At 40.2% G+C, this 26,880-nt stretch overlaps 1 protein-coding gene across 3 annotated transcripts in view; it reads left to right on the top strand.

Moving 5' to 3' along the window:
• Positions 1-26,880, top strand: part of DMXL1 (Dmx like 1) — a 69,875-nt gene that overhangs the window by 12,773 nt on the left and 30,222 nt on the right. For all 3 annotated transcript variants that reach the window (XM_083702171.1, XM_083702170.1, XM_083702172.1), the window contains exons 6-23: positions 474-540; positions 4,758-4,933; positions 6,315-6,504; positions 6,672-6,837; positions 7,584-7,796; positions 8,840-9,084; positions 9,174-9,840; positions 9,976-10,097; positions 10,647-10,736; positions 12,364-12,466; positions 14,698-14,814; positions 16,104-16,325; positions 16,811-18,469; positions 19,719-19,829; positions 20,606-20,775; positions 23,027-23,124; positions 24,740-24,905; positions 25,862-26,114. In XM_083702171.1, the coding sequence (XP_083558297.1) occupies positions 474-540; positions 4,758-4,933; positions 6,315-6,504; positions 6,672-6,837; positions 7,584-7,796; positions 8,840-9,084; positions 9,174-9,840; positions 9,976-10,097; positions 10,647-10,736; positions 12,364-12,466; positions 14,698-14,814; positions 16,104-16,325; positions 16,811-18,469; positions 19,719-19,829; positions 20,606-20,775; positions 23,027-23,124; positions 24,740-24,905; positions 25,862-26,114 (4,835 nt within the window). The remainder of the gene's footprint in view (positions 1-473; positions 541-4,757; positions 4,934-6,314; positions 6,505-6,671; positions 6,838-7,583; positions 7,797-8,839; positions 9,085-9,173; positions 9,841-9,975; positions 10,098-10,646; positions 10,737-12,363; positions 12,467-14,697; positions 14,815-16,103; positions 16,326-16,810; positions 18,470-19,718; positions 19,830-20,605; positions 20,776-23,026; positions 23,125-24,739; positions 24,906-25,861; positions 26,115-26,880) is intronic.

The raw sequence follows: 26,880 nt of genomic DNA, 5'->3' as shown, positions 1-26,880 counted from the left end.
CAGTGCATTCGGTGTGAGCCAATCATTGTATGTTGTTTCCCAGATTAAAAAGTGTTATATATGAGATACTGTCCAAAATACGTGGTAGATGTTTCATCTCTACAACATAGAACATATGGAAGTGCATATGAGTATTTAGCACCCTTTTACTCTAAGAAGGGTGATCCATCATAAATAAAGCAAACAATGCAAATGCTAAGAAGTGAAACAGGGTTTCAACAGATTTTACTAAGCTTTATCATTGTAAAACCTGTGTTAATGTTGTAACTTTGTTTTTGGTAGGCGAACAGCCAAGTAAACCACATAAGTTGTATAATCAGTTTTGTAATTAATCATCTGCAACTAAAACAAAAATAATTGAATTTCAAATAAGTGATTTTGCTAACTCTGATATTTAACTCGTTCAGTTTTATTAAGCTTTTGAGGTATCAAATCACGATGAACATCTTTTACCCCTTTTCTGCTGTTCACAGAACTGCTTCTGAAGTTCAGCTAATGAAGTTTTCACCAGATGGGGAATTTTTTGCTACTGCAGGAAAGGTAAACCAGTTTCATAGGATCTGAAATATATTTCTTATTTTAACTTCACACCTAGGCTTTCTGCATATAGCATTAAAGTAAGAAAGAGTAATTACAATAAAAATACAATAAAACATTTTTGAAAAAAAACAATAAAATGAAAAGAACCAATAAAACCAGGGATACAATGTTGATATTCTTACACACACATTTTAAGTCATTTTCCATCTCATGTGACTATAGTAAGAGGAGGGGAGGGCAGTTCATAGGTACTACCTATTTTGGCTTCCACTCAGACCATGGCAACAGAGGTTCTTATTTGAGAGTAAGGAAGAGATCTTTATACAGGGAGATTAAAGGTACAGGCTCAGCAACAAGCATAGTATCATAACAGCCTCAGAGCTTGGACTAGGCAACAGGAATGACAGGGCTAGCTGGACTAGAAGCAGTAGTCCTGAGTCAAAGTTCAGGGCAAGAAGCTCATTTGTCCCAATGGGTAAATATGACCACCACCAAGCTTTTAAAGGCAGGGCAAAGCAAGCTTAGCTGTGATACTCCTATGCCTTGTAGAATGTTCAGCATGCAGACACAGTCACAAGTGGTTAACAAGCCAAAGATTGGAAAGTTGTAGTCCACATAGCTAATCGGCTATGTAAGTCTGTGGTTTAGCGAAAGCCCCTATCTTCCCAAACTCTACTCATCCATGGAGCAACTGTGATGCTGCGACAGTGTCATAAATTGCTTGAAAGAAGAGGAAATTACAGATTTCACAAACCATAATTTAGTTTCCTCCAAGAATATTAAGAATAAGTCATACAATATAATTTCCAATTTTATGTTGTGGGCCACCCTGCGATCTTCAGATGAAGAGTGCTATGCAAATTTATAAATAAAATAAATTGCTCGTTATAATAAGTCACCTTTATAAACTAAATTTTGGACAAAAGATCAGCTAACTTAAAATCCAGTGTGATGTTTTTTTCTCTTAACGTATTGGATTTCACAGTTCTTGTGCTCTTCGGATGAATAATCATCAGCACAGAAGCATTATATTGCAATAACATGGTGATCTGTTTGAAGCAGCTAACACTTCCCCTAAGGCCTAAGATGCAATCATGTGATGCTTGTTTTTCAGACAGAATGACTTTCTGTGGAATTGACATATTTGGCTATAGTGCCAAAATTAAGGGAAATGGATAGCTGCTATTTATTATTGGATGCCCATTTAAGAAAATACTTTGACACTGGCAGTAGTTGCTCTAATACAGGGGTACCCAAACTTTTTTCCAAGGGGGCCAGATTTGATGAAGTGAACATCAAATACTGGAGGTGAATTATTGAAGCTTTTTTTCTTTTTTCAATAGCCTAATGATGTTTATGCATTTATTAATTCAGACTCCATTATTCAGTTATACATTTTTCTCTTACTATTTTGTTCATGTTTCATTTCTCCCTTCGTTCCCTTCCCTTCCCTTCTCAAGAAATTCTGTTTCTGCTTGAGAGAGATGAAAGGATTAATAACATCAGCCTAGCATTAAGTAGTTAGGTTTTATTTGCTTGTTGGAGAGAACTCTTGATTATGTCTAACAAGTGTTGACCTTCTTTGGTATTCTGCAGTGCAATCAATTCTTTTCCAAACAAAAACGTAAGAATAAAAGTAGTCCCTCATCTGTCTCTCTCTTAAACAAATGGTCAAAAATTACTGGTTGTTTCTTAATATTTTCAGATGCATACCTGCTAAAACATCAGCCTCTGTGTTGTCTGTTTTAAGTAAACACCCTGTCCAAACATTTATCTGAATTGCATCTTTTACTCTGTACAGTGGTGCCCCACAAGACGAACGCCTCGCAAGACGAAAAACCCGCTAGACGAAAGGGTTTTCCGTTTTGGAGGCGCTTCGCAAAACGAATTTCCCTATGGGCTTGCTTCGCAAGAAGAAAGCCCATAGGGAAATCTCCGGGGACCTCTTTTAAATGCTAGCGGTGGGGAGCAAAGCCTTTCCCCCCCCTCCGGCCTTCAGAAGAGGTCCAGGAAGGCCGGCGGGGGCCGAAAGGCTTTGCTCCCCACCGCCAGCATTTTAAAAGCAGTCCGGGATAGCAGGGAAGCGCTTCCCGCTATCCCGGATGGCTTTTGAAGGCAGGCGGCGGGGGGGGGGGAGCAAAGACTTTTGCTCCCCACCGGCCTTCAGAAGAGGTCCTGGACCTCTTCTGAAGGCTGGCGGGGGGCAAAAGTCTTTGCTCCCCCCTGCCTGCCTTCCGGGAGAGTGGAGAAACGCAGCGCTCTCCCGGGAAGGCAGGCAGGGGGGACAAAGACTTTTGCCCCCCGCCCGCCTTCAGAAGAGGTCCAGGACCTCTTCTGAAGGCCGGTGGGGGGCGAAAGTCTTTGTCCCCCCTGCCTGCCTTCCCGGGGGCTTTTAAATCGCCCCGGGACAGCGGATAATTCCTCCACTGTCCCGGGGCGATTTTAAAATGCTGGCGGGCAGCAGCGCTGCCGCCCGCCAGCATTTTAAGATCACCCCAGACAGCGGAGAAGTCCTCCACTGTCCCGGGGCGATTTTAAAATGCTGGTGGGCGGCAGCGAAGGCTTCGCGGGCAGCAGCGCTGCCGCCCGCCAGCATTTTAAAATCGCCCCAGGAGCGGAGAAGTCTCCGCTGTCTGGGGTGATCTTAAAATGCTGGCGGGCAGCAGCGCTGCTGCCCGCGAAGCCTTCGCTGCCGCCCACCAGCATTTTAAAAACCCCGGGACAGCGGAGGACTTCTCCGCTGTCTGGGGTGATCTTAAAATGCTGGCGGGCGGCAGCGCTGCTGCCCGCCAGCATTTTAAAATCGCCCCGGGAAGTCTCCGCTGTCCCAGGGGCTTTTAAAATGCTGGGGGACGGCAGCGAAGGCTTCGCTGCCGCCCGCCAGCATTTTAAGACCGCCCCGGGACAGCGGAGAAGTCTCCGCTGTCCCGGGAAGGCAGGCGGGGGGGGGGGAGCAAAGACTTTCGCCCCCCACCAGCCTTCAGAAGAGGTCGGGGGACAGACTGTCCCCTGACCTGGTCTGAAGGCGGTTTCCATAGGAACGCATTAATTGATTTTTAATGCATTCCTATGGGAAACCGTGCTTCGCAAGACGAAAAACTCGCAAGACGAAAAGACTTGCGGAACGAATTAATTTCGTCTTGCGAGGCACCACTGTAATTAGCAAATCTTATGAAAACGTCCATTGATATTTTTCTTTTTTTCAGATCTTAAATTTATTTTAATAGCACCTTCTATGCCAATGCACATTCTTATTTCAATTCCAAATAAGCCTTTAACAGCCCTTCAAAACAGCATGATAAATCTTGTCCTTCAGCAGCTTCTCTCTAGAGCTTCATTGATATCTTTATGCTCATGCTTTTCTATTGTTATCTCATGTAGTCATAACAACTTGGCATCCTTGGACTATAGACTACATTTTTTTTACAGACTGTTAATTCTGTAATTTTTACAACTACTTATCTCTTTCTTGAATAATTATTTAGCTAATCTTTCTTCATTCACCTTCCATTTTCTCTTTATTATTTTCAGTAACCGTTTTTCTATAATCCTGTATTTTTCAGTGATTCTTTCTTCCTGGGCTCTGATTATGGTTCAGATATCTTAACTGCATGGCATACTAAAATACCAAATTTTCCCCTTATTTACACACATACTATTTACAGACATAGAAATGAGTTATGAGTTTCAGTTAAAATAAGCCAGCTATGAATCTGTCAGTAGCTGAGAAGTTCATGCAAGGTGAGGGAGATCAGCATTTAGTGCAAAGCATTTTATATTTTTGTTTTGTACTCACAACCAGAGGGTGGATGAGTGTCATGGGAATCAAACATCTACAGAAACCAGGATTGGACAAGGGCAGAGAACTTGGGAGAGAAATGGAGTCTCCTTTGGCTCTTCTTGCAGAAAGAGTATGATCTTTTTTTTGCTGCTGCTTACATTTTTCAAAAAGAAGTGGCCCTGGTGAGGGATGGAGTTCATTAAAAATAATTGGCAGAAATTATGAACCACAGATTAAGAAGAATTTTTTAAAGTTGCTTTTATGGGGAAAAGGTGACTTCATCCTCCATTCAACATGATTAAATAATTCTGTCGAAAATAATTCTATTCAGTTGTACTGAAAAGCTTATTTAAGAGTAAGCAAAAGCGGAAGACTTAGCTCTGTGTAGCAATTATGGAAAATAGTGTTCTAATATATATCACTTTTTCTTTGCTAGGATGATTGTCTTGTAAAGGTGTGGTATAACACTGATAGCTGGAAATCAGCAGTCACACCTCCAGTTACAGCACCAGAAGCAGTCACACAGGAAGTAGGCTTCTCCTTTATCTACTTGGTTCATCCTCGGTCTGTTAATGGGTTCTCCTGGCGAAAGACAAGTAACTACATGCCACGGTGAGCATTTTTTCCCTGTTCCATCTTTGAATTGGTAGAAATTGTGAATGGTTTCAAATTTTGCCTTGTGCTCTCAAAATTGTGCCAATCAGCCATGGTTGAGTAATTATTCAGATGAATCTAAGTAAGTCTTCACCGGTAGTGATCCCAAAACAGGTAATATAAGATTATGGAGCTATATAATCAGTAGTAGACCCTGTGCTGCACACCTGACCTCCCTCCAGCTGAGTTGCAGCTGCCGATCAGGACAGAAAATGGGAGGGTTAAGGTCAGTGCAGTGCAAACTGGAGGAGCCAATACGATGCTCTTGGCAGTGTGTTTGCACAGCACTGACCTTACGACCATCTCATTGCTCCCCTTCTACATCCCAGTATTTAGCAGCAATGGGAGCATAGAAATGTCAGGTGAGTGGCGCACCCTCCACCATGCCAACCACTGCTACTGCATGTAATAGTCTTCCGTAAAATGCCACAAGCAGCGTGTAAAATATCTGCCACAGTGCAAAGCCTCGTGAACCATCCAGCACTCAGAACACACTGAAGGTCTGCTGTACAACACTTTGGCAACATTGACATCAGTTCCGCACATGTGTTCTGACATTAAATGAAAAATCACCTTAATCTACCTGGCTGGTGGGCATAAAAGTTCCTATAATACAGTAGGTAAGTGATTTCAGCAGTGAGCTGTCTTGCCACATTTTCGTTCTCCATTACTGCCTCAGCACTGAGTAATTGCTTAGTGTAATAGATCCATGAGCGGGAACATAGTCATCGAATGAGAGTCACTTAATAACGATCAGACTAATTGTAGGAAATACTTATACAGTGGTACCTCGGTCTCAGAAGTCGAATGTTTCAGTTTTCGAACACCGAAAACCTAGAAGTAAATGCTTTGGTTTTCAAACAAGCCCTGGAAGTCGAATGTGCTATGTGGCTTCTGCTTAATGCAAGATCTGAAGACCTAGCTGTCGGCTATTGAGTCTTGGTTTTTGAATGTTTCGGAACTCAAACATTTCGGAATGTTTCCGGAATGGATTATGTTTGAAAACCGAGGTACCACTGTGCATAAAGCGCTAGGAGTTTGTGTCCTCACCAGTGTTGCAACATCCAAATATCCTTGGCTATAGGGAAACAAAGCAGGAACCGAATATATCCAAGCCCACTGTGGTTCGAGTTGTACTAATTTGCATCATACTGCTGCAGTAGAAGGGTGGTAAGGAAATAGGAACATGTCTTACATTTTTTTAAAAAAGTTATTTCCAAGTATTCATGTGTAGTATTGACTTCAAAGCAGAAAAATATGACTTGCTATAGGTAGCAGCACAGTATAAAATTCAGAAACCCCTGCAGAATTTTTTAGAAAACTTTTTTTCCTGTCCTAGTGGTGCCGTATGTAATGTGCTGTTGACATGCTGCAAAGATAATATATGCCGTCTCTGGGCAGAGACTTTGTTGCCAAATGACAGTCTGTTATATGGAGGTGGATACAACCATTTGCCTGAACCTGTGAAGTCAACTAACAACTTTAAGAGGAATGCTTCTAGTAAAGAGAGCATGAAAAATGCTTTAGAGGTAAGAAGATAATTACCTGACTTGGAGTAAGCCTCCCAGATCATTATAGTTTTGTATTTAAAGTAACAACCATACTAACCTGCTGACTGTTGAGAAATAGCAATCTGAGCTATATTGCTGCTGCTAGATTACTTTTCTGCTTTTGTACAACGTCATTTTCTCAACAGTTAAATCTAAAGCCCTTTCGACGAGGAAGAAGGAGGTCAATAGCACTTGCACATACTGGATACTTGCCGCATCAGCAAGACGCTCACGAAGTTCATCGAAACACTCCGCTGCAATCAAATGCACTTTGCCACTTCCACATTGCTGCCAGCATCAACCCAGCTACAGGTGATTAGGAATGCCAATTTTTGCTTTATAAGTGGGTACAGTTCATTTTTAAATTCTCCTGCAAAAGTAATATAGACATACTGTCTGACTGTAAATAATGATGATATACAGCTTCAGTTCGAGGCTTTGACTGATTAACAGAAAATAATTTATGTTAACTGGAACAGGGCCCTGAGATCTTTGCATGAAGGGTGGTATATAAATTTTATAACAATAGCAAAAACCTCAAATGAAACTGTGCCATATAATCTGTTTAGTTTCTTTGAAAGTGAATCACACATGCCACGGTTGGGTTATTTTGGCACCTTGCAGCCAAAGACAAAAAAACTAGACTGGTCTTTGTCTATTGGACATGCCCTCCTTCCTTGTGTCAGATAACATTTAGTTTCTGCTAAATCCCAATGAGCATGCCCAAAATCTTCAGGTGTACTTTAAAAAGCTCTTTGAATTTCGGACATGAATCCTTGAGATGTTAATAACCTATTTTCAAGCAGTCATGTTTGTATTCTCTTTTTTTGTGGGCAGAGGGGAGTGGGGTCTATGCATATCTCTGGGTGTGCTTTATTAAAGAAATGTAGGATTAACTGTCCTGTGATTTTTGTATGTGTGTGTTAATGTCCAGATTTTTGCATGTGTGTGTTAATGTCCATCTTCTAATGCAGTTAAGTTTTCCTTACTAAAAAGGAAATAATTTAAAAGTTATGGTACATCTTGAAGAGAAAGTAAGTTTAGTCTTTTGCTTGTAGACATTCCTTTGCTCCCTTCCATCATGTCTCTGAGTCTTAATGAAAATGAAGAAAAGAGTGGGCCTTTTGTTGTACATTGGCTGAATAATAAAGAATTGCATTTTACCCTATCAATGGAAGTCTTTCTACAGCAACTAAAAAAGAGTTTTGAGCATATTTCTTCAGAGGTCAGCACTGAAGAGTCTAATCAGACAGAGATAAAATCTGATGAAGGTAAAGTGCCTACTGTTGGTTTGTTTGACTCTTTTTGGAATCAATGTAATGCCTATAATACTCTAATTTATTATTTAGTTTGTATGTCTTAACAGACACCTTTAAAATGTGCTCCAGAGCATTGGAATCTTCTCCAGAAGATTTTGAGAGCACACAGAGGGTTGCCAGGGGAGGAGAGGAAGGAGGAGTCCTATTGTATGTGTGAAAGCCCACTTGCAAAATTTTGGATTCTTTCCCTAAGTGCACGAGAGAGTTCATTGTCTGTGTAACTCTTAATCTTGAAGCCTTGACCTCTAGATTCTGAATATTTCATTTAAAGCTTTTAAATCAGACATTAATTACCCACAGAACAAGGATTATCCCTCATGTGAACATTGCCTTGTTAGCTAAACCAAATATGAAATATTTTTGAAAATAGTCATAGTAAATTATTGGCAGCCGTAGGAAATTATTGATGGAGATATTGAACATGGATATTTGGCAAAGTAGTCTCATTCACATGTCACTTGAAAAAAGTTAAATTTAAAGATGGTTTAAAGGTGACTGTCCAGCATGCAGGTACACAAGGAAAAAATAACAGCAAATTTACTCTCCCTTCTCCCACTTCTGCCACGCTACCATTACATCTGAACCTGGACTTGTGGCTTGTCTTTGCCAGACAAAGTCTTGAGGTGTAAGTCAAGAACAAGGCTTGGTTACAGCTTGTGGGTTGATTGGAGAGAGTCAGCTCTGAGTCTTGGTTTGAGCGTAACTTTGATTTAACTCCCAGTATCAAGGCAGGAGCGAAGGGTGGCATGAAGAGGCAACTATTTCCTCCCTGTTCACTTACACACTGCCCTTCACCTTTAAACCACAGTCAAACTTAGCTGTGGTCTAAAGTAACATGTGTGCTAGGTCAATGTATGCGTATAGGAGATGTCTGTTTCAACCTGCTAGAACTTTTTGAGTTCTAGAAAATGCTGTAAAACGTCACATTGCCTGTAACTATAAGGATGGTTTCAGTGTGCAAATCTTTTGACAGCGACACTTTTTTCTCTCACCAGAAACCGATGGCAATAGAGAAGATCAAAAAGGAAATCAAGAACTTGCTGGTGAAAAACCAGCTCCAAATTCAAGCTATATCCCCTTGTCATCTTCTATTGTTGATCATGAGATTGAAGTACAGCTGTCTGAATGGAATAAAAATGCAGACATGTTGTTTAGTATTCATCCTATGGATGGCTCACTGTTAGTATGGCATGTAGATTGGCTAGATGAGTACCAGCCAGGCATGTTTCGCCAAGTACAGGTATTGTGGCTCTTCTGAATAAAATTTTTAAATAATTTTGAGGTGTTCCACTTGATTCCAATGCTTCTCCGTACCATTTCTGTTTTTAGGTTTCGTTTGTTTCGAGGATTCCTGTGGCCTTCCCTACTGGTGATGCAAATTCGCTCTGCAAAAGTGTAGTGATGTACGCTTGTACAAAGAATGTGGATCTTGCTCTTCAACAAGGCAAACAGAAACCATCTAGCCTTGGGCGTTCCTGCTCGATGTTAATCTCTTCGGGCCATAGTAAATCAACCAACAGCTTAAAATTAAGTATCTTCACCCCAAATGTTATGATGATTTCCAAACATGCAGATGGATCTCTAAACCAATGGCTGGTCAGCTTTGCAGAGGAATCTGCCTTTTCAGTTGTACTCAGTATTTCCCACAAATCAAGGTATTGTGGTCATCGCTTCCATCTTAATGACTTGGCTTGTCATTCAGTACTTCCATTGCTGCTTACAACCTCTCATCATAATGCAATAAGGACACCGGCTGTTGACAGCATAAAAGAGTCGTGTGACGTCTCACCATCGAGACTTCATGATGAAGGCACAGCAAGCACATCACAGGATCTCACTGCTGTTTACAGTGAACTTATCCTTTGGAGAGTTGATCCAGTTGGGCCATTATCTTTTTCTGGTGGAGTTTCTGAGCTTGCAAGAATTAATTCTCTTCATGTCTCTGCCTTTTCAAATGTGGCATGGCTGCCTACCCTTATACCCAGTTACTGCCTAGGTAAGTCCCTCCTATGAATAAATAAAATAAGGAACATAGTAACAACTCATAATGATATCTGAATAAAACTGTGTGTATGTACTGGTACTCGTTGATCTTTTTTACCTAAATCAGACTGTTCATATTTGCCTTTAGGTGCATACTGTAATTCACCAAGTGCTTGCTTTGTTGCAAGTGATGGACAATATTTGAGACTGTATCAAGCTATAATCGATGCCAAAAAACTTCTCTGTGAGCTATCAAATCCAGGAATTTCTGTAAGTAAAGGCCAGTAGGCTTGTTAATTACATAATTAACAGAAATCTAACATAATCTAACAGAAAGATCACAAGGGGAGGATTAAACTCCTGCCACATGCATCAAGTCTAGCTTGCCCTGTAGTTTAATAAAGTATGACTAATCTTTTTCAGGCTTGATTTATCTTGGCTCCTGAAATTATAAGGAGATTTTTATGTTTTTGAGCTTTGCTTAGATCAGGCATGGGGAAATCTGTGTCCCCTTAAATGTTTCTGGAATCCAGTTCTAATCAACCCCACCAGGAATGACCAATGACCTGGGATGATGGGAGTTGTAATCACAGGAAACCACAGGTTCCCCATCCCTGACCCAGATTTCTCAGAACAAAACTTGTTTTGCCTTAAGGAATTCACAAAAATAAAAATTCTCACTCTTTTTTAAGTAAAGCAGAAATACCTTCTCATAAAGTCCCAAGTGATTACATTACATTAAGATTCAGACAATGGTTTATGAGATATGACTGGATGTAATCTCAAAAATTGTAACTATTGACCTTTATAACTCTACAGAAATACGTTGGTGAAGTTTTTAACATCATAAGTCAACAATCCACAGCTAGACCTGGATGCATTGTAGAGTTGAATTCCATTACAGAGCTGGTAAGGCGCTTGCATTTTATGGGTGGAAACATCATTGTTTTATTTTATTCAAAAGAAATAACCTGTTTTCTAGAAATAATATGCCTCTGAAAAAATGAGCAAAATATTGTGTTTTCTCCTGTGGTTCCTAGAGTAAGGTTACCAGACGTCCCCGTTTCCCAGGGACAGTCCCTGGATTTACAAATCAGTCCCCATACAAAATTCATTGAAGCTGAAAAGTGTCCCCGGATTCATTGAAAAAAATCTGATAACCTTATTCTAGAGGGCATTCCAAGATCTTCAGGGTTAGCTCATCCCAACAAGGCCAGGCAGGGTCTAATCATTATGATCCCATCCTGGAGAATGAGAATGGCCTTATCTGGCACTGTAAGAACAGGGTCTTGGCTGAGGAATGGGGACAAGCTTTGCAAAGGTTGTATTTTTATTTATGTTGTGAGAAGGACTAACCTTCCTTCTTACCACCAAACTGGCCGTAAGCACACTGCTTCCCAGCCTTGGCCCCCTCAGCTCACTTCAGCAGGAAAGTGACGAAGGGGAACCACAGTATCCTGCCAGGGTTGCGGTGAGTTTCCCAAACATTGGCAGCTGGTCTGGGGAAAACTGGAATCTCTTTGCTCTCTCTAACTGGGTATGAGTCTACTAGCGTAGGTAGAAAAGTACTACCCTACCCTTCTCTGCCCAGAGTCAGGGGATGCTACTAACCAGTTGCCACCTCCTATAAAATTGCCTCAGACTTTATTAAAAGAAAGGTGTAAAGTTACAGCAAATCAGCCTGCCACATCCCCCAGCCACTACAGAAAGTAGAATGGACACCACAGCAAGGAGATGGCTTGTCTGTGCCCAAGCAAACATTTCTACATCCTTTATACACAAAGCAGAACACATCGCTTTGGCCAGGACTTCCCATCACTTCATTTGACCAGATGAGAACATAGGTGGCAAATACCCAAATCTTATAGACAGTTTTTCCTAACCTTAAGTTCAGTTCAGTTCATCTCATCTCATCTCTGCTTCAATTGGCATTGTCGTGCCAAATAACATGCAAACCAATGAGTTCCTCACACTACGTGATACTTCCCTCTTTGGGATGAATATGCATTGATCCAGAAAAATGAATTGGTGAATAAGTTAGGTTTTTGGAAGTTTTCTCTAATGAATGAAGGAAGGAATGAATGAATGAACTTTATTACAGTCACAGACCAGCATAAGAGAAACATATAAATAAAATAGTTAGCATTTAAACAGATAATTGTTAAAGCAAATAAGAACAAAGAAACAGGCATAGGATAAGACATGTGAATAGAATACAAGATTAAACATGGATAATGGATGGATAAAAACTGATAATTAAAACAGATAAGAACTAAAAGACACGCAGTTAAAACAACCATAAGAGGTAAAACTTCAACAGAAGCTGCAGATTCCTCTGCTCTAGCTCCACTTCACAGGTTCTCTAGGGACTCCTCTTCCCTGATTTTTCTATCAACCTCTCAGGGGTTAATCCACCCCTTACCTCCTGAAAATGTGTTCAACAAAGTATTGCATATTTTCAACATATTCTATTTGAGACTATTTAATTTTAATTTGGGCAGAATGTTGTATTTTAATATGCTTTTTTATTATTTAGCATGGTGGGAAAATGCAGCTACTTCACGTTTTTCAAGAAGATTTCATTTTGAATAATCATGAAAATAGACTGTCAGAGAAAAACACCATGTTACCTGACTCTGGTAAAGCATATCTGTCTTTAGTAACTTCTCAATACAATGGCATTACGAGTGTGTAACCATTTGTGAAAATATGAAATCTAAAGCAGTGATTGTATTCTAGATTATAGTAAGAAAATGGGATTCCTGTCCCATAAGCAACAGGCTTATCCTAGCATACTGTTAATATTTTAGATCAGTGGTTCCCAAACTTGCCTCCCACGGGCTACTTGAAGATTGCTGAAGGTCTTGGTGGACCACTTAAAAAATTTTCTACCTGCTTTAGCTGTTGTAACGTGGTGTGCTGTTGCGGTATGGTTTTAATTGTCTTTTTATTTTAAAATTTAAACCTCTTATAGATTCTGTGGAATGATAAGTGTTCTGAAATGACTATACTAGCTTCTGTTTTTTTGACAGTTTACCTTGTATACTATTAGTCATAATTGTGTCTCCTAAAATTCATTTTTAGTCTTTGAAAACAAAATAGTTTCACAAATGTTCATGTCCACAAGGTATATTTGCCAAAGATTTCCCATGCTGGCCAATGCAGAATGCCAAATGTTACTAAGAGCCAAACTAGATGTCTTAATTGCCTCTAAAGCAGGGTTTCTCAAACTGGTCAATGAGCTTCATTCAGGTGGTTTGTGTCTGGATTTGTGGTTGAAGATGGGAGACACCACATCCATCCCATTTTTCATACTGATTGTTAATTGTATTTTATTGCTTCTTTTATTTCTTTTATTGTATTACAATTGAATTTTATTCTCCTCTCACTCCGCTGTGTATGTAAACCAGTTATTGTACAGGCTTCAGTCTAGAAAAGAGTAATCTGAAATTCTGAATATGTAGTCCTTTTGTTCAGAAGCTGCTATTATACAGTGCCAAATTGCCATAGCATGCATAATCATTTGTATATGTTTAAAGGGACTTGTTGGATTGAGTTTGAACAGCATTCCAGTCCCATGTTTAAAGTCAGCCCTTAGTTCCAAGAACTCATGCATCATTAGAAAATTACATTTTTAAATTTTTATTTCAGTGTGGCAAAAGTAAAGGAATTTTCAACAGAGCCACATTGAAGGAAGAGACTTAAATCCCTAGCTACTATCACAGTGAAAATCATCCCTCCCACATATGGGAAAAGTCCCTTCTTCACTTCTGGGAGCTTTTCCCCCTCAAGGCCAATGTGGGGTGGTTGTGTGATTATAAATGGCATTTCCGTGCACTCTGGTTTCCGTCACGGTGTCCCATTGCGCCAGAAGCGGTTTAGTCATGATGGCCACTTGACCAGGAAAGCTGTCTGTGGACAAATGCCAGCTCCTTCAGCCTGAAAGCAAAATGAGCGCTGCAACCCCATTGTCGCCTTTGACTGGACTTAACCATCCAGGGGTCCTCTACCTTTACCTTTACCCAGGCTTCCTCAAGCTTGGCCCTCCAGATATTTTGAGACTACAATTCCCATCATCCCTGACCACTGGTCCTGCTAGCTAGGGATCATGGGAGTTGTAGGCCAAGAACATCTGAAGGGTCGAATTTAAAGAAGCCTGCCTTTACCTAATCAGAATAGTGTTTTGAGAAGTAAAAGCGGAATCTTCCCTTCTTGTGTGCTGAGAACCTGATGAAAATCTCTCATGCTCTTGTTATTATTATTTTTAATAATGTTTTTCCTAACGACACCTTTACTGTCACATCTTGTTTGGCTCTTAGCAGCACGGAAATCAGTATGACTTACTCTGAACTAAAGGTGCATAGAATTGTGACCTAAGGCTCAATTTTTATTCTCTCTCATGAAATAATAAATCCCTTTGAAATGTATGGAACCAGGTGTGCCAGAGTGTCTGGCTTGTTAAATATTGTGTGTGTGTGTTTGGTGTATGAATGGCCACTGCTAATAAAATTAAATAGCAGGATTAACACCATATTGTTCTCCCATTACTCTGCACCCCGGTTTCTTTCTGACTTTATTGTTCTCTGCCCCCTCCAAATGTTTATATGTACTTACAACCCAGGATAACATTTCATGCATCTGATAAGCGGACTGGATTCCATGAAAGCTTGTGCCATACTAAATCTGTGTCAAAAACAGGATTCCTTAACAAGTAAAAAACTCTAGTTTTTGATACAAAGGATGGTCCTTCAAGTAGATAAATTGAATGCATACATAACATAAAACAGAGGGATGAACGTTATTCAGTCAGTAGTTAACAACTGCTCAAATTATCATCTACTAATAACTAAATCTGTCTACATTTTTGCAGGATTTCAGAAAAATGGGTTTTCTGAAAAGTTCTATTTAATAGTAATTGAACATACTCAGAACTGTTCAGTGTTACATATGTGGAAATTACATTTGAAGTCCATACCAGTCTCAGTAGGTAGGTTCTTTATATTTGTAATGTAAATTTTAAAGTTATAAAGCACATTTATTGATAGAATGCTTGCTTATTTTGATTATTATTGCAGTGCTGTAGTTCAATAATATTTTTGGTTCTTCTTCAAATGTGTGTGTGTGCATGGGATTTAGTTTTTCTTTTCTTTTTGTCCTTGCCTCAAAATCTTCTCAAATAAACTATCCTTTATTATAAAGTTTCTACATTGCTACTTCCCTGCTGCTTCATCACTAAGAAAATACATGGTCATAGTATGACTTGATGCTAGTTTGGAGGAAACAAGCAGTGAGCCTGGGTTCAAACAACAAAACAAAGTAGATTTTAGCTTGTCAGTGATGCAGCAGCAGTGTGGAAAGAGGAAGGGAGGCACACCAAGAGAATTCTTGGAAGATGCAAACCAGGCCAATATTAGTAAAGTAAAACAAGTCATTTTCAGTCTGTTTGTGTCTGCCTAAAAAGCAATGGGTAGAATCCAGCCATGGGTAGTATTCAGTTAAAGTTAAACATATTGCATGTGTTTGATTTTAAGGAGGCAATTAAGCACACCTCCTGTTGAAAGTAACAGTACTCAAAAGGGCTGAATCATATCCAGTGTTTGAGTGCAGCCTAATATTTTTAAAAGAGCCTTAAAAGGTGCTTCGTAGTGCTAATTTGATCAATACAAATATGGCAATTTGCATTGGTGCAAATAATCCAAAATGATTGCGTTGTGCAGAATGGTGCATTGTAGACAGCATAACATTTCCGGTACAAGAATGAATACATTACAGTTCTTAAATCAGTTCAGACTATCATGTGAGGTATGTTAGTCTTGAAACAATTTGCTGTGGGCTACCCATTTTCCCGTATCTGAAAGAAGAACTCTGTCAACAGCTCCATCTGATAATTTGGCTATTATTGCTATGTGTGGCTTTGAAAAGTCAAGGTCACTATCTCTAGGGTCTGCCTATGTAGAGCTTATGGGGATAGAATGTGACTGTTGCCCCTTGCTAATGTATTTCAGTATAAAAATATAGTATACAGACTACTAAACCGTTACATAAATAGTTTTAACAGCTTGCGGATACTTGAAGTCTTAGAGTGCCAAGGGTAGTTCATGATAGTTGCTACATGCCCCCGAGCTCACAAACACGTTAAACCCATTGAAAGAAAATAGGTCAACATCAAAGCCAGGATTAGGCTAGAATTTGAATACATGGGGTATAGATTTTATTTTATTTCTTAAAAAAACCTGCTTTTATAATACATCTAACTAAAATGTCCACTTTCTTTAGATGAAAAAATAGACTCCAAGGCATGTGAAGCAGCATCTCAAGAAGAGCTTTACACTTCTCCAGATCAAGAGAAGCTCCAGTCTTCCTTTACTCAGAAATATCAAGCCTGCAAAGAGAACCTTCAAAGTACCAGCCAACTTACTCTTTCTTCAGAAATAGTCTATAGTCAAGAATTGAATTTACCAGAAGGAGTAGAGATCATAAGCATCAAACCATCAGCAGGTTTGTAATTTATGGGGGGGGGGAGGAGGGAATTGTGTGGGGGGGTTAACTTTGGATTTACAGTGGTATCTTGGTTCTCACACTTAATCTGTTCCATGAGTCTGTTGAACTCCCGAAACCCTTCAAAAACCAAGTCGCAGCTTCTGATTGGCTGCAGGAGCTTTCTGCACTCAGTTAGAAGCTGCAGACGCCTCATCGGACAGTCGGCTTCCGAAAAACATTCGCAAACCAGAACACTCACTTCTGGGTTTGCGGTGTTTGGGATCCAGTTTGGGAGCCAAGCCGTTCAAGTGCCAAAGTACCACTCTATTTGTACTTCCTGATTTTGGGGGGCGGGGGCTGTCAGTTTGGAATTCTGTATTTTTCTTGTTATACTTTATTTAAACTTGTTGATCATTTAATGCTGGTCACCTCTAGGAGATTTACAGTATTTTAAAAAATATATTTATCTGATATCCTAAGGGTTTCTTTCTTCCTAATTTCAGGTCACCTGAGTTCTTCTTCCATTTATCCTGTATGTCATGCACCTTATCTTCTGGCAACTTTATGCTCAGATGGTAAGGTTAGGTTTTGGAGGTGCAGATTAGCAGTGGAATCAGGTGTGACTTCTGTAGCAGAGAGCATTACGAACAGTGGCATGTATATATGGGAAGAATGGCCATTACTAATAGAAGATGGACTTCTTAGCAGTAGTGCTCTTTTTGTGCCAGGCCAAACTCTGGAAATCAGCTGTGCACATACAAATCGCTTAGCTGTGGCATATAAGCGAACACCAACTGTAAACAGTCGTTCATCTCAAGACTTTTTGGTGATGGTTGGAATTTTTGAATGTGAATCTACCGGAGGCTCTTGTTGGATCTTAGAACAAACGCTTCACTTAGATGAACTAAACCCAACATTGGACTCTTTGGGTGTTGACAGCAGTTCAGTGATAGATGGAAATGAGAATTTAATACCTAGAACAAATCATATGGTTCACTTAGACTGGATGTCTAGAGAAGACGGCTCGCATATCCTAACAGTAGGCATTGGGGCAAAGCTGTATATGTTTGGTCAGCTGTCTGGGAAGATGCAAGAACAAAGTGGTAAGGAGATGCTCGTACTGCCTGTGTGGGAAAATGCTAAAACGTCATGCTCTTCTAGATTTATATTGCTAAGATGCGTGGATTTAGTTTCATCAGTAGAAGGTTCACCACCTTTACCTGTTTCTTTATCTTGGGTTCGTGATGGCATCCTCGTAGTTGGGATGGATTGTGAAATGCATGTTTATTCTCAGTGGCAGCCCCCTACAAAGCAAGAACCAGTTACTCTAGACTCCTACAGTGGGAGTACACCATCCATAATAAGCTTAATGAAACAAAGTCAGTCATCTGGTGGTCACCCACCCAAGAGGACATTGACTAGATCCATGACAAGTCTTGCTCAGAAACTTAGTGGGAAACGAACTGTATATGATCTGTCCCTGGAGATGGAAGATTCTGGCCTCTTTGAAGCAGCTCATACATTATGTCCTACTTTACCTCAGTACCATCCTCTGCAGCTTTTGGAACTCATGGATCTGGGGAAAGTGCGTAGAGCAAAAGCCATCCTCTCTCATCTTGTGAAATGCATTGCTGGAGAAGTTATTGCCATTGACGATCCCGAGCATGAAAAGCGGTACCGTTCTCTCTCAATCTGTGCCAGTGGGAGCAGTACCCGGGACCCCATGACATTTAGCAAATGTACTATTACAGACTATACAGAAATAGACTCTGTTCCACCACTACCTTTATATGCATTGCTTGCCGCAGATGAGGACTGCTCATATACATCATGTACAGAGAAGTCTAATAACCAAAGAACCCTTAAGAAGCAAGAGGTGGCAGATGAAAACTATGACGATCTCTTTCAGAATTCCAATCTACATACGGATGATCTCACTATGTTTGAAGTAGATGAAGAAGATAAAAAGCCAAAGGTTATTGATCTTTCTCAGTACAGTCCAACTTACTTTGGACCAGAGCATGCTCAAGTTCTTTCGCGGCACTTGCTTCACGCTAGCTTACCCGGTCTCACCAGGATGGAGCAGATGTCTTTGATGGCCTTGGTCGATACAATTGCCATTACCAGCACTGATATAGGAGAAAGCAGAGACAAAAGCAAGGGTGAGTTTTCTTATGATTTGTTTAAATGAGATATTTACCTTCTCAAACCTGTTTCAGAATTTCTATGTACAGTATGCTTGTTTAGATACTCATCTGATGTGCTATATACTTAAAGTCCATAGTTAAACCAAGCTTTAGAAATCAAATGATATCCATTTGTCAGGGGAACAGACAGCACTGGCAGAATGGAGTCCTCCTCTCCCTCTGTGCCCCAGAAAACTGCTTGTGGGGAGAAGGTTGAGGACCCGGAGCAGATTTTTGGGCATGTGAACAGAGGCTGCAGGGGACAGAGAAGAAGGGGACATTCTGTTGTGAGAATTGTGATTGTGTGATGTTGGATGTGGCTCTTAGGCTAAAAACCTTTGAATACTTCCCTGGAATACAATGGAATTTGTTTCTGAGTTAACATGTTTAGATTGCACTTTGAAATGCAAAGGCCAATACTTTTATAATCCATTAGCTAGTGTTGCTAATAGTCACAGAACTTATCTGTTTATTATGAAAGGGTTTGGAAGTCTATTAAATCTGAGGGACCAAAGTAGGTGAAACTTAATTCCACAGGCATACAATAGAAAGGATTTAATTGGATTGGTTTTGAAGGATACAGTGGTTTAGCATCATATTGAGATATAATTCAACTATGGCAGCCCATGTAGGCTTCAGCCCTTTAGGAACCTTTTACACTTATTTTATATTTGTCAGGTCTTACACATGGTTAGTTGATTGGTTTTAGAAGTTGCCTGCCACCGAAACACTTGCTTAGGCATATAGCATGATAGCTGCCTTCTGAGAATCAAAGAGCTCTGTGAATTAAATAGAGCAGTTACAGCTTTTGATTTAGTGGTAGGTACTTACGAGATGAGGGAGAGAGTCATTCTCAGCTACCCAATGTTGTATCTGGACTGTATTATTTTGTAAATGTCCAACATTCATCTCCTTTGTATCCAGACTATATGTAACACAATTGTGCACTGAAAAATACCACAATATAATTACGCAGGACTTCAGCTATACTTATTGCCTGTGAGCAAATTAATGAACACTATAATTGTCTACAGTATTAATTTAGAATAGTTTTTGATTGCTAGTAAATCAGTTTTTACTGCACACTGGTTTCCTGACATTATAAAATTGTCGAACCATGTGTTCCTAATGTGATTTAAATGATGTGAAACAAGATGATGGGTGGAATGAATATCTACATTTTCGATGAAGAATTAAATTATATACACTGAACATTTAATCATAGGAGGAGAAACACTTGATGAATGTGGTTTAAAGTTTCTTTTGGCTGTACGTCTTCACTCTTTTATGACAACTTCGCTACCACCTGCTCACAGAGCCCAGCTCCTTCATCAAGGTAATGGTTTTCACTCTGCCTATATTATCAATTTTACATTATGTAGGGCAACATTTTTAGAAACAATTGATTTTTGAGGAAATGTTAGCCTTCGGGAGCTCTGTCATTGTGCTGATGTCGACTTTCATAGTTCTCCCCTGAGCAACTGGATTTCCTTTGTATGATTGCACAACTAGGGCTGCCTGGACAATTGTTGTTTTGGCTTGGTTTGGGGCTCTCCATGTAATGCAGGTATATGGAGCCTCAGACCCAGGGACCAGATGTGGCTCTCAAGGCCTCTCGGTTAGCCTCTAGGATTCTCCCCAAGTCATCTACCCTCTTCACCTCACATCCCCTCACTGGCACTGACTGCTTCATGCTTTTGCCTGATTGGAATGTGTCATTTAACTCTTAATAATGCCTCTTGTTTTCCTGAATGGAGCAATGTGGTATGACTTTGTAGGCTATATTCTAGCTACCCCAAAGTAAGACTGTGGCCTTCAGACTGAAAAAAGTTTTCCCACCCCTGATGTGAGGCTTATGGGGGCTTCATAGAGATTGGCATAATTCTGTGTTCAATTTAACAATCAAATGCCCACATAACATATTTAGACTGGTAAATCTAATGTGCTTATTTGCAAAAAGCCAAATTATGTGATGTGGATCCCTTGGATGTTATCCTAAGATCTCCAGTCTTCTGAAACGTTGATCACAAGAAACAAAAAAAGAAGCATTTAGCATGATAGCATGTTATAAATTATACAGCTGTAACAATATAATCTCTTTGAACAATTTAGGCTTATCTTCTAGTCATTTTGCCTGGGCGTTTCATTCAGTAGCAGGAGAAGAACTGCTAAACATGCTTCCTGCAATGCAAAAAGGTGATCCAACATGGTCAGAGCTCAGAGCTATGGGTGTAGGATGGTGGGTTCGAAATACCCATAGCTTACGGAGATGCATTGAGAAGGTAAATACTTTGATAGCATGTTGTTTTATGATTTTGGAATGTTCTTAAGGAAAAACAGTATTTTCAGCATGGGTAACTAAAACTAAAATGTGTACTTTCTTTATATTGTACCTTTTTAATAAGAAAAAGATAAGTAGATAAGAAAAGAAATATATATAAAAAAGAACCAATTTAGACAAAGGGAAAGGAAGCTTAGTCCTGCAGTCATTGATAGTCTGAGAGGAGAAGGTGGCATGTAGCCAATGGAAAGGTTCTTTCACATTCATCCTTTTCTGCTAAATCAGGGGCGAGGAACTGGATCCAGCCAGCCAGCTACATCCATGATTTTCAACAAGTGGACAGGGCCACTCACCTTTCTATCACTGGGCATCATATGATTCACCTTTAAAGGTGATTCAATTGTAAGCACACTCATAAGTGTTCTCCGATTCATTCTTTCTTTTTTTGAAGTCCCTGCTTAATTTAAAGCTGGGACTGCAGTGGAAGAAAAGATCTTTTCAATTGTATTTTAAGCTCAGACCACATTTTCAAAGATCTTTGCCTGCGTTTGACACTGAATTTAAATTTATGGAACTTCATTGTGTAATGGTTGTATTTGGAAGGCCACACATGTACGTTTGCATCCTGCAAGTGAAAGACCAGGAGAAGGCCCTGAGTTTAACTTCTCCCTTTTTAAAAAAGGGTTTCTTCTTGTAATGTGAAGGGAGATTCCATAGTGAAGAAAACACTGATTTTCCTAGTTCAATCATTCCATACAGTGAAGGGAGTGGGGAGCCAGGTATGAGAATCTAAGCCTGTTCCTGATCTCTCTTCCTGGATTTTGAGGATGCATGAGGGGAGGGGTGGAAGGCAAAGTCCCATTGCACAAACTGAAGTCCAATCTGTTCACACATGGACAATGTTGGCTACAAACCATTAATTCTCATTTATCATATGCATTGTACCACGTGTTTTCGGGTTGCTTTTTTGTTGTTGCAAGACATAATTATAGGAATTTATTTTAATTCATTTCAATAAGTCATTCAGCTCATACTATGTCCCTTGAAAAACCACCAGTGTCCTTTAAGTTTAATCTAAATACAGTGGTGTCCCGCAAGACGAATGCCTCGCAAGACGGAAAACCCGCTAGACGAAACGGTTTTCCGTTTTGGAGGCGCTTCGCAAAACGAATTTCCCTATGGGCTTCCTTCGCAAGACGAAAGCCCATAGGGAAATCTCCGGGACAGCGGGGAAGCGCAGCGTGTCTTCCCCACTGTCCTCGGACCTCCTCCGAAGGCTGGCGGTGGGGCGGAGAGACCTCCTCCCGCCGCCAGCCTTGGGATGGCTGCTCCGAAGGCTGGCGGTGGGGCGGAGAGACCTCCTCCCGCCGCCAGCCTTCGGAAGGCTGCTCCGAAGGCTGGCGGTGGGGCGGAGAGACCTTCTCCCCGCGCCAGCCTTCGGATGGCTGTCCTGAAGACTTGCGGAGGGAGGAGGGTTTTCCTTCCCACCACCAACTTTCAGAATGCTGTTCTGAATGTTGGCGTGGGGAGGAAAAACCCTCCGCCCACCACAAGCCCCGGGAACAGAGGAGAAGCGCTGCGCGCCTTCCCCTCTGTTCCCGTACCTGTCCTGAAGGCTTGCGGTGGGGAGAAAAGCCCTTCTCCGCACCGCCAGCCTGGCAAGTGGTCTCCATAGGAACCCATTAATTGATTTTCAATGCATTCCTATGGGAAACCGTGCTTCGCAAGACGAAAAACTCGCAAGAAGAAAAAACTTGCGGAACGAATTAATTTCGTCTTGTGAGGCACCACTGTATAAGATGAAGATTATTAAAACCATTGTTTTTAGAGTCTCCTGGCCTTGAGCCATTTACAATAAGCAGAAGTTTATTTTGCTGATGATTATGGTGACTCTACAAAGTGCACTCTGTAAGGTGCTCAAACTCAGGATGAAAGGGAGAAATGTGCTATGAGGAAGGCACATTTGGCAAACCCTCACCATGATCAACTCCCGCCCGGAAACCTTTGTCCCCACTGTGGATGGATATGTGGATCCAGAATTGGCCTCCACAGTCACTTACAGACTCGCTGTTAAGACCGTGTTCATGGCTATGAGTGATTGCCAGAGAAGAAAAAGAAGACTTATAACAATGAGCAGCACTGACATAAATGTTTTTTCCTTGACTCAAATATTATTGTTCAATATTGCTTGCAGTCATCTAAATAGAAATGTATGAAATCTGTAATGCTTAGGTACACCATTATCTTTACAGGTCGCTAAAGCAGCCTTTCAAAGAAACAATGACCCTTTAGATGCGGCCATTTTTTACCTTGCAATGAAAAAGAAGGCTGTGATTTGGGGATTATACAGGTACAGATTTATAACTCAATTTAATTCAGTACATGTGGATAATCAGCTTGGTTACTTTTACTTTTTTTACTATCAGTTTTTGAACCTTCTGTGATTTCCAGTAGCTGTTCATTATTGATGTCATAGCACACCTGTTTTGCCAATAGCATTACAAATGCCAACTTGCAAGCGGGAGTCAAAAAAACTCAGGTGCCTGAAATAGAACTTTAAATATTATGGCCCCAAACATGAAGTATGTTTTCTAGTCCCACTTACAAAGACATTCAGGAGGGTGTAGTTCTATCTAACCTTAAGTTGGCGGCATAGGACCTTTATTTAACAAGCCCTTTCTGGACCCTGGTATGTTGGATAAGTTTTGACCAGTCATACTGGAGGTGTTAGATTCCTTTTAGCACCTTTGCCATTGATGCATGGTCTACTTCAGGAATCTGTTCTGTCTCCCATGTTGTTCAACATCTCTTTGTGTAACTACTGAGAGAAGTCATTTGAGGATTTTGCGTGCAGATGACGTGCAGCTCTGTTACTCTTTTTCATCTATTACCAAGAAAGCTGTTGGGGTTCTAGCTGGTAGCTCTGAATTGTACATCTTGTTCATCACTACTAAAGGACCAAAGCCTGGAGCAAGCTTAAAACAACAACAACAAAACACTTAGGGCTAGGACTATCATAAAAATAGAGGAGAGACAGACAAAATATGAGAATATAAATGGCTCTTTTTTAAAAAACAGCAACTCAGAAAAATGGACTCTTCAAAAAAATGGGGAACACAGAGATTACTTAAAATACAGTACAGTGGTACCTCAGGTTACATACACTTCAGGTTACATACTCCGCTAACCCAGAAATAGTGCTTCAGGTTAAGAACTTTGCTTCAGGTTGAGAACAGAAATCGTGCTCCGGCGGCGTGGCAGCAGCAGGAGGCCCCATTAGCTAAAGTGGTGCTTCAGGTTAAGAACAGTTTCAGGTTAAGTACGGACCTCCGGAACGAATTAAGTACTTAACCCGAGATACTACTGTACTGATAAACTGAGTTAGATCACATGAGGGCCAGGAGGGAACTAGAAAGACTCACACTGAGGAGAAACATATAGACCACAGTCGCAACTCAGAAACAAAAACAGGAATGATAGACAACGACTAATGGTACAAAGTAACAGACAAGCAAATGTTGAAAACTAATTGCACACACTGCAATATACCGGCTTGAGCTATGGAAGACCCGACAGAGAGTACACTCAGCATCTGCTTCACTTGAAGGCACGAATGATCTGATGATAGTTTCAGACTGAGTAAAATCCAGAAACTTAGGTATTTTGAAGCAAAACTGTTCCTTTCTTCATCCTTTAGATGAGCTTGAGACCCATGAGAAAACATATTTGCATGCACATAGAAATTACTTGCAGATAAGACCAATGGTCCTGTCTTTTCCTAATGTATAGAAATTTTCAGAAGCAAGTTGAATTGCTGTTTGAACTTTGAGTAGTGTCTACCCTGTGATATTTGCATAATGTGCTTACCAGTATTCCCCCCCCCCCACGGATGCTCCTGAACCAATCACTTACTTATTAGAATACATTCTGATTTAATCATGTGTATTAAATATTTACATTTTCAGATCTCTAAACGACACTAAGATGACGCAGTTCTTTGGACACAATTTTACTGAAGACAGATGGCGTAAAGCTGCATTGAAGAATGCTTTTTCACTGCTAGGCAAACAACGCTTTGAACATTCTGCAGCGTTTTTCTTGTTGGCTGGTCACCTAAAAGATGCCGTTGAGGTAAGTAGGATGAAACTACCTTTTGCGACTAGTGATCAATATTTAGAACAGGGGCTATAACTATTACCATAATTATGTAATGTGCTGTTACAGGAAAAATATTAGGCTTGAATTCTTAAAAGAAAAATGTCATTGGCTTGGCTTACTATGGTTAAAGATTTCAAATGCCTCTGTACTTGGAATCAAAGAAGGGAATGTGACATCATCTCCAGTGCACTTAATGATTTTTCTCTTTAACCCAGTGTTCTACTCAGTTCAAAATGTGCATATTGATATTCATGTTTTCAAGTTAGTGACATTGTACTGCTTTAAAAATAACCTATTTCAAGGACTTAGCTACTACTGGTGTTAAGGTAATGGGTCTAGGATTGTCTGTTTCTTTGAGTCTTGTGTATATAACTTTGACACTTTGTATTTACTGTTCTCTGGTAATCAATGTACATTTGTAATAAATATTGATTACATTTAGGTTTAGTGGGCACTCCCCACTCTTCCACCAGTAAGAAAATTAAAAGCATCCCCTTCAATTTTCAACAAACTGCAGTTGGTCATTCATAGTTGTCTGAACAAGCCAATTTAAGGCTCTGGTTTCTGATTCTGGCTTTTGGAGATAAGCCATAATTCAACTAATTGCAGTTCCAAATTCAGACAAAACAATAAACTGCAGTTAATTGAAAACGGATGCTGTAGGTAAGAACAGTATTTATTGGGGGGGGGGGGGAAGCTTCATAAGCCAGCTTTGCTTTTAATTAACTTGTTGGGTATTAGGCTGAATACTTTTCTGACATTACTACAAAATATCAGCAGGTAGATTGTTTAGAAAGCTGTCCAAATAATGAGCTGTAATCCAACATTTGTTTTCCATTTACATATTAAGTTTCTTAAAACAAAACCCAGTGGAGATACAAATTGACAGAAACAATTTTTAAAAGTAATCCTATGTTTGTTTCAAAAAGGTCTGCCTAGAGAAACTAAATGATATTCAATTGGCTCTTATAATAGCAAGACTTTATGAGCCAGAGTTTGAAGTATCTGGGACTTACAAATCAGTTCTACAGAAGAGAATTCTGGGAAGCAGACATCATACTAAAGAGAGTCCATCAAGCACACATGCTGATCCTTTTCTTCGGAGTATGGCTTATTGGATTTTGGAGGATTATAGCCATGCTCTTGATACTCTTATAAGCCAACCCATTTTGGATGAGGAAGGTAAGCTGGGACACTTTATATATTCTTCATTAGGAAACATAAAGAATCTATCATCTGAAGAAAATACCTTTTGAGTTTATATCAGTAAAAGACAGCAAAAAATTGCTATTCTGGTTCAGGCTGGTAGTCCAGATGGACATTGGTCACAACAGTGAACGAACATTTAGCAACATAAGAAATGAATCTCTCAACAAAGGGGAAAGTGGGGCAGGGTCAGAAAGAAAATCTGTCACAGTCTCATTCTAGTTACAAAATGGGAGCTTTGAGTGATCATTACAGTGCTGATTCTCAGGTATGTTACTATGTATTTGAAAACCTTCACTTGGATATGATCATATCATTTGAAGAATATCTGTAGACATCTGCTATTTATTTTTTTCTGTTTGACATGAACTTCTGTAGAAACAAAAATTTTTCAGAAATACAAATCTGTTCACACTGGAGGATATGAGAAGAGAGCAAGAGTACATGAGTACAAAGTGCATGAATCCAACGTTCTTACACTTAATGATAAACCAATTGTTTATTGTTTGAAATGGAGACAATACTAAGCTAAATGAATTCATGATGTGATTCTTTTTATAAGGCAGATACAAACACAGTCATACCTCGGGTTGAATGTGCTTCGGGGTGAGCGCGTTCGAGTTGCGCTCTGCAGCAACCCGGAAGTAATGGAGCATGCTACTTCCAGGTTTCGCCACATGCGCAAACGCTCAAAATGACGTCATGCACAGAAGCGTCGAAAAGCGGCGCGTGCAGACTTGCC

The sequence above is a fragment of the Podarcis gaigeae genome (genome assembly GCF_964106915.1).
Source record: "Podarcis gaigeae genome assembly, chromosome: 11".
NCBI classification, from domain to species: Eukaryota; Metazoa; Chordata; class Lepidosauria; order Squamata; family Lacertidae; genus Podarcis; species Podarcis gaigeae.
The sequence above is the reverse complement of the archived record's forward strand: the minus strand, read 5'-3'. Positions and strand labels throughout refer to the sequence as shown.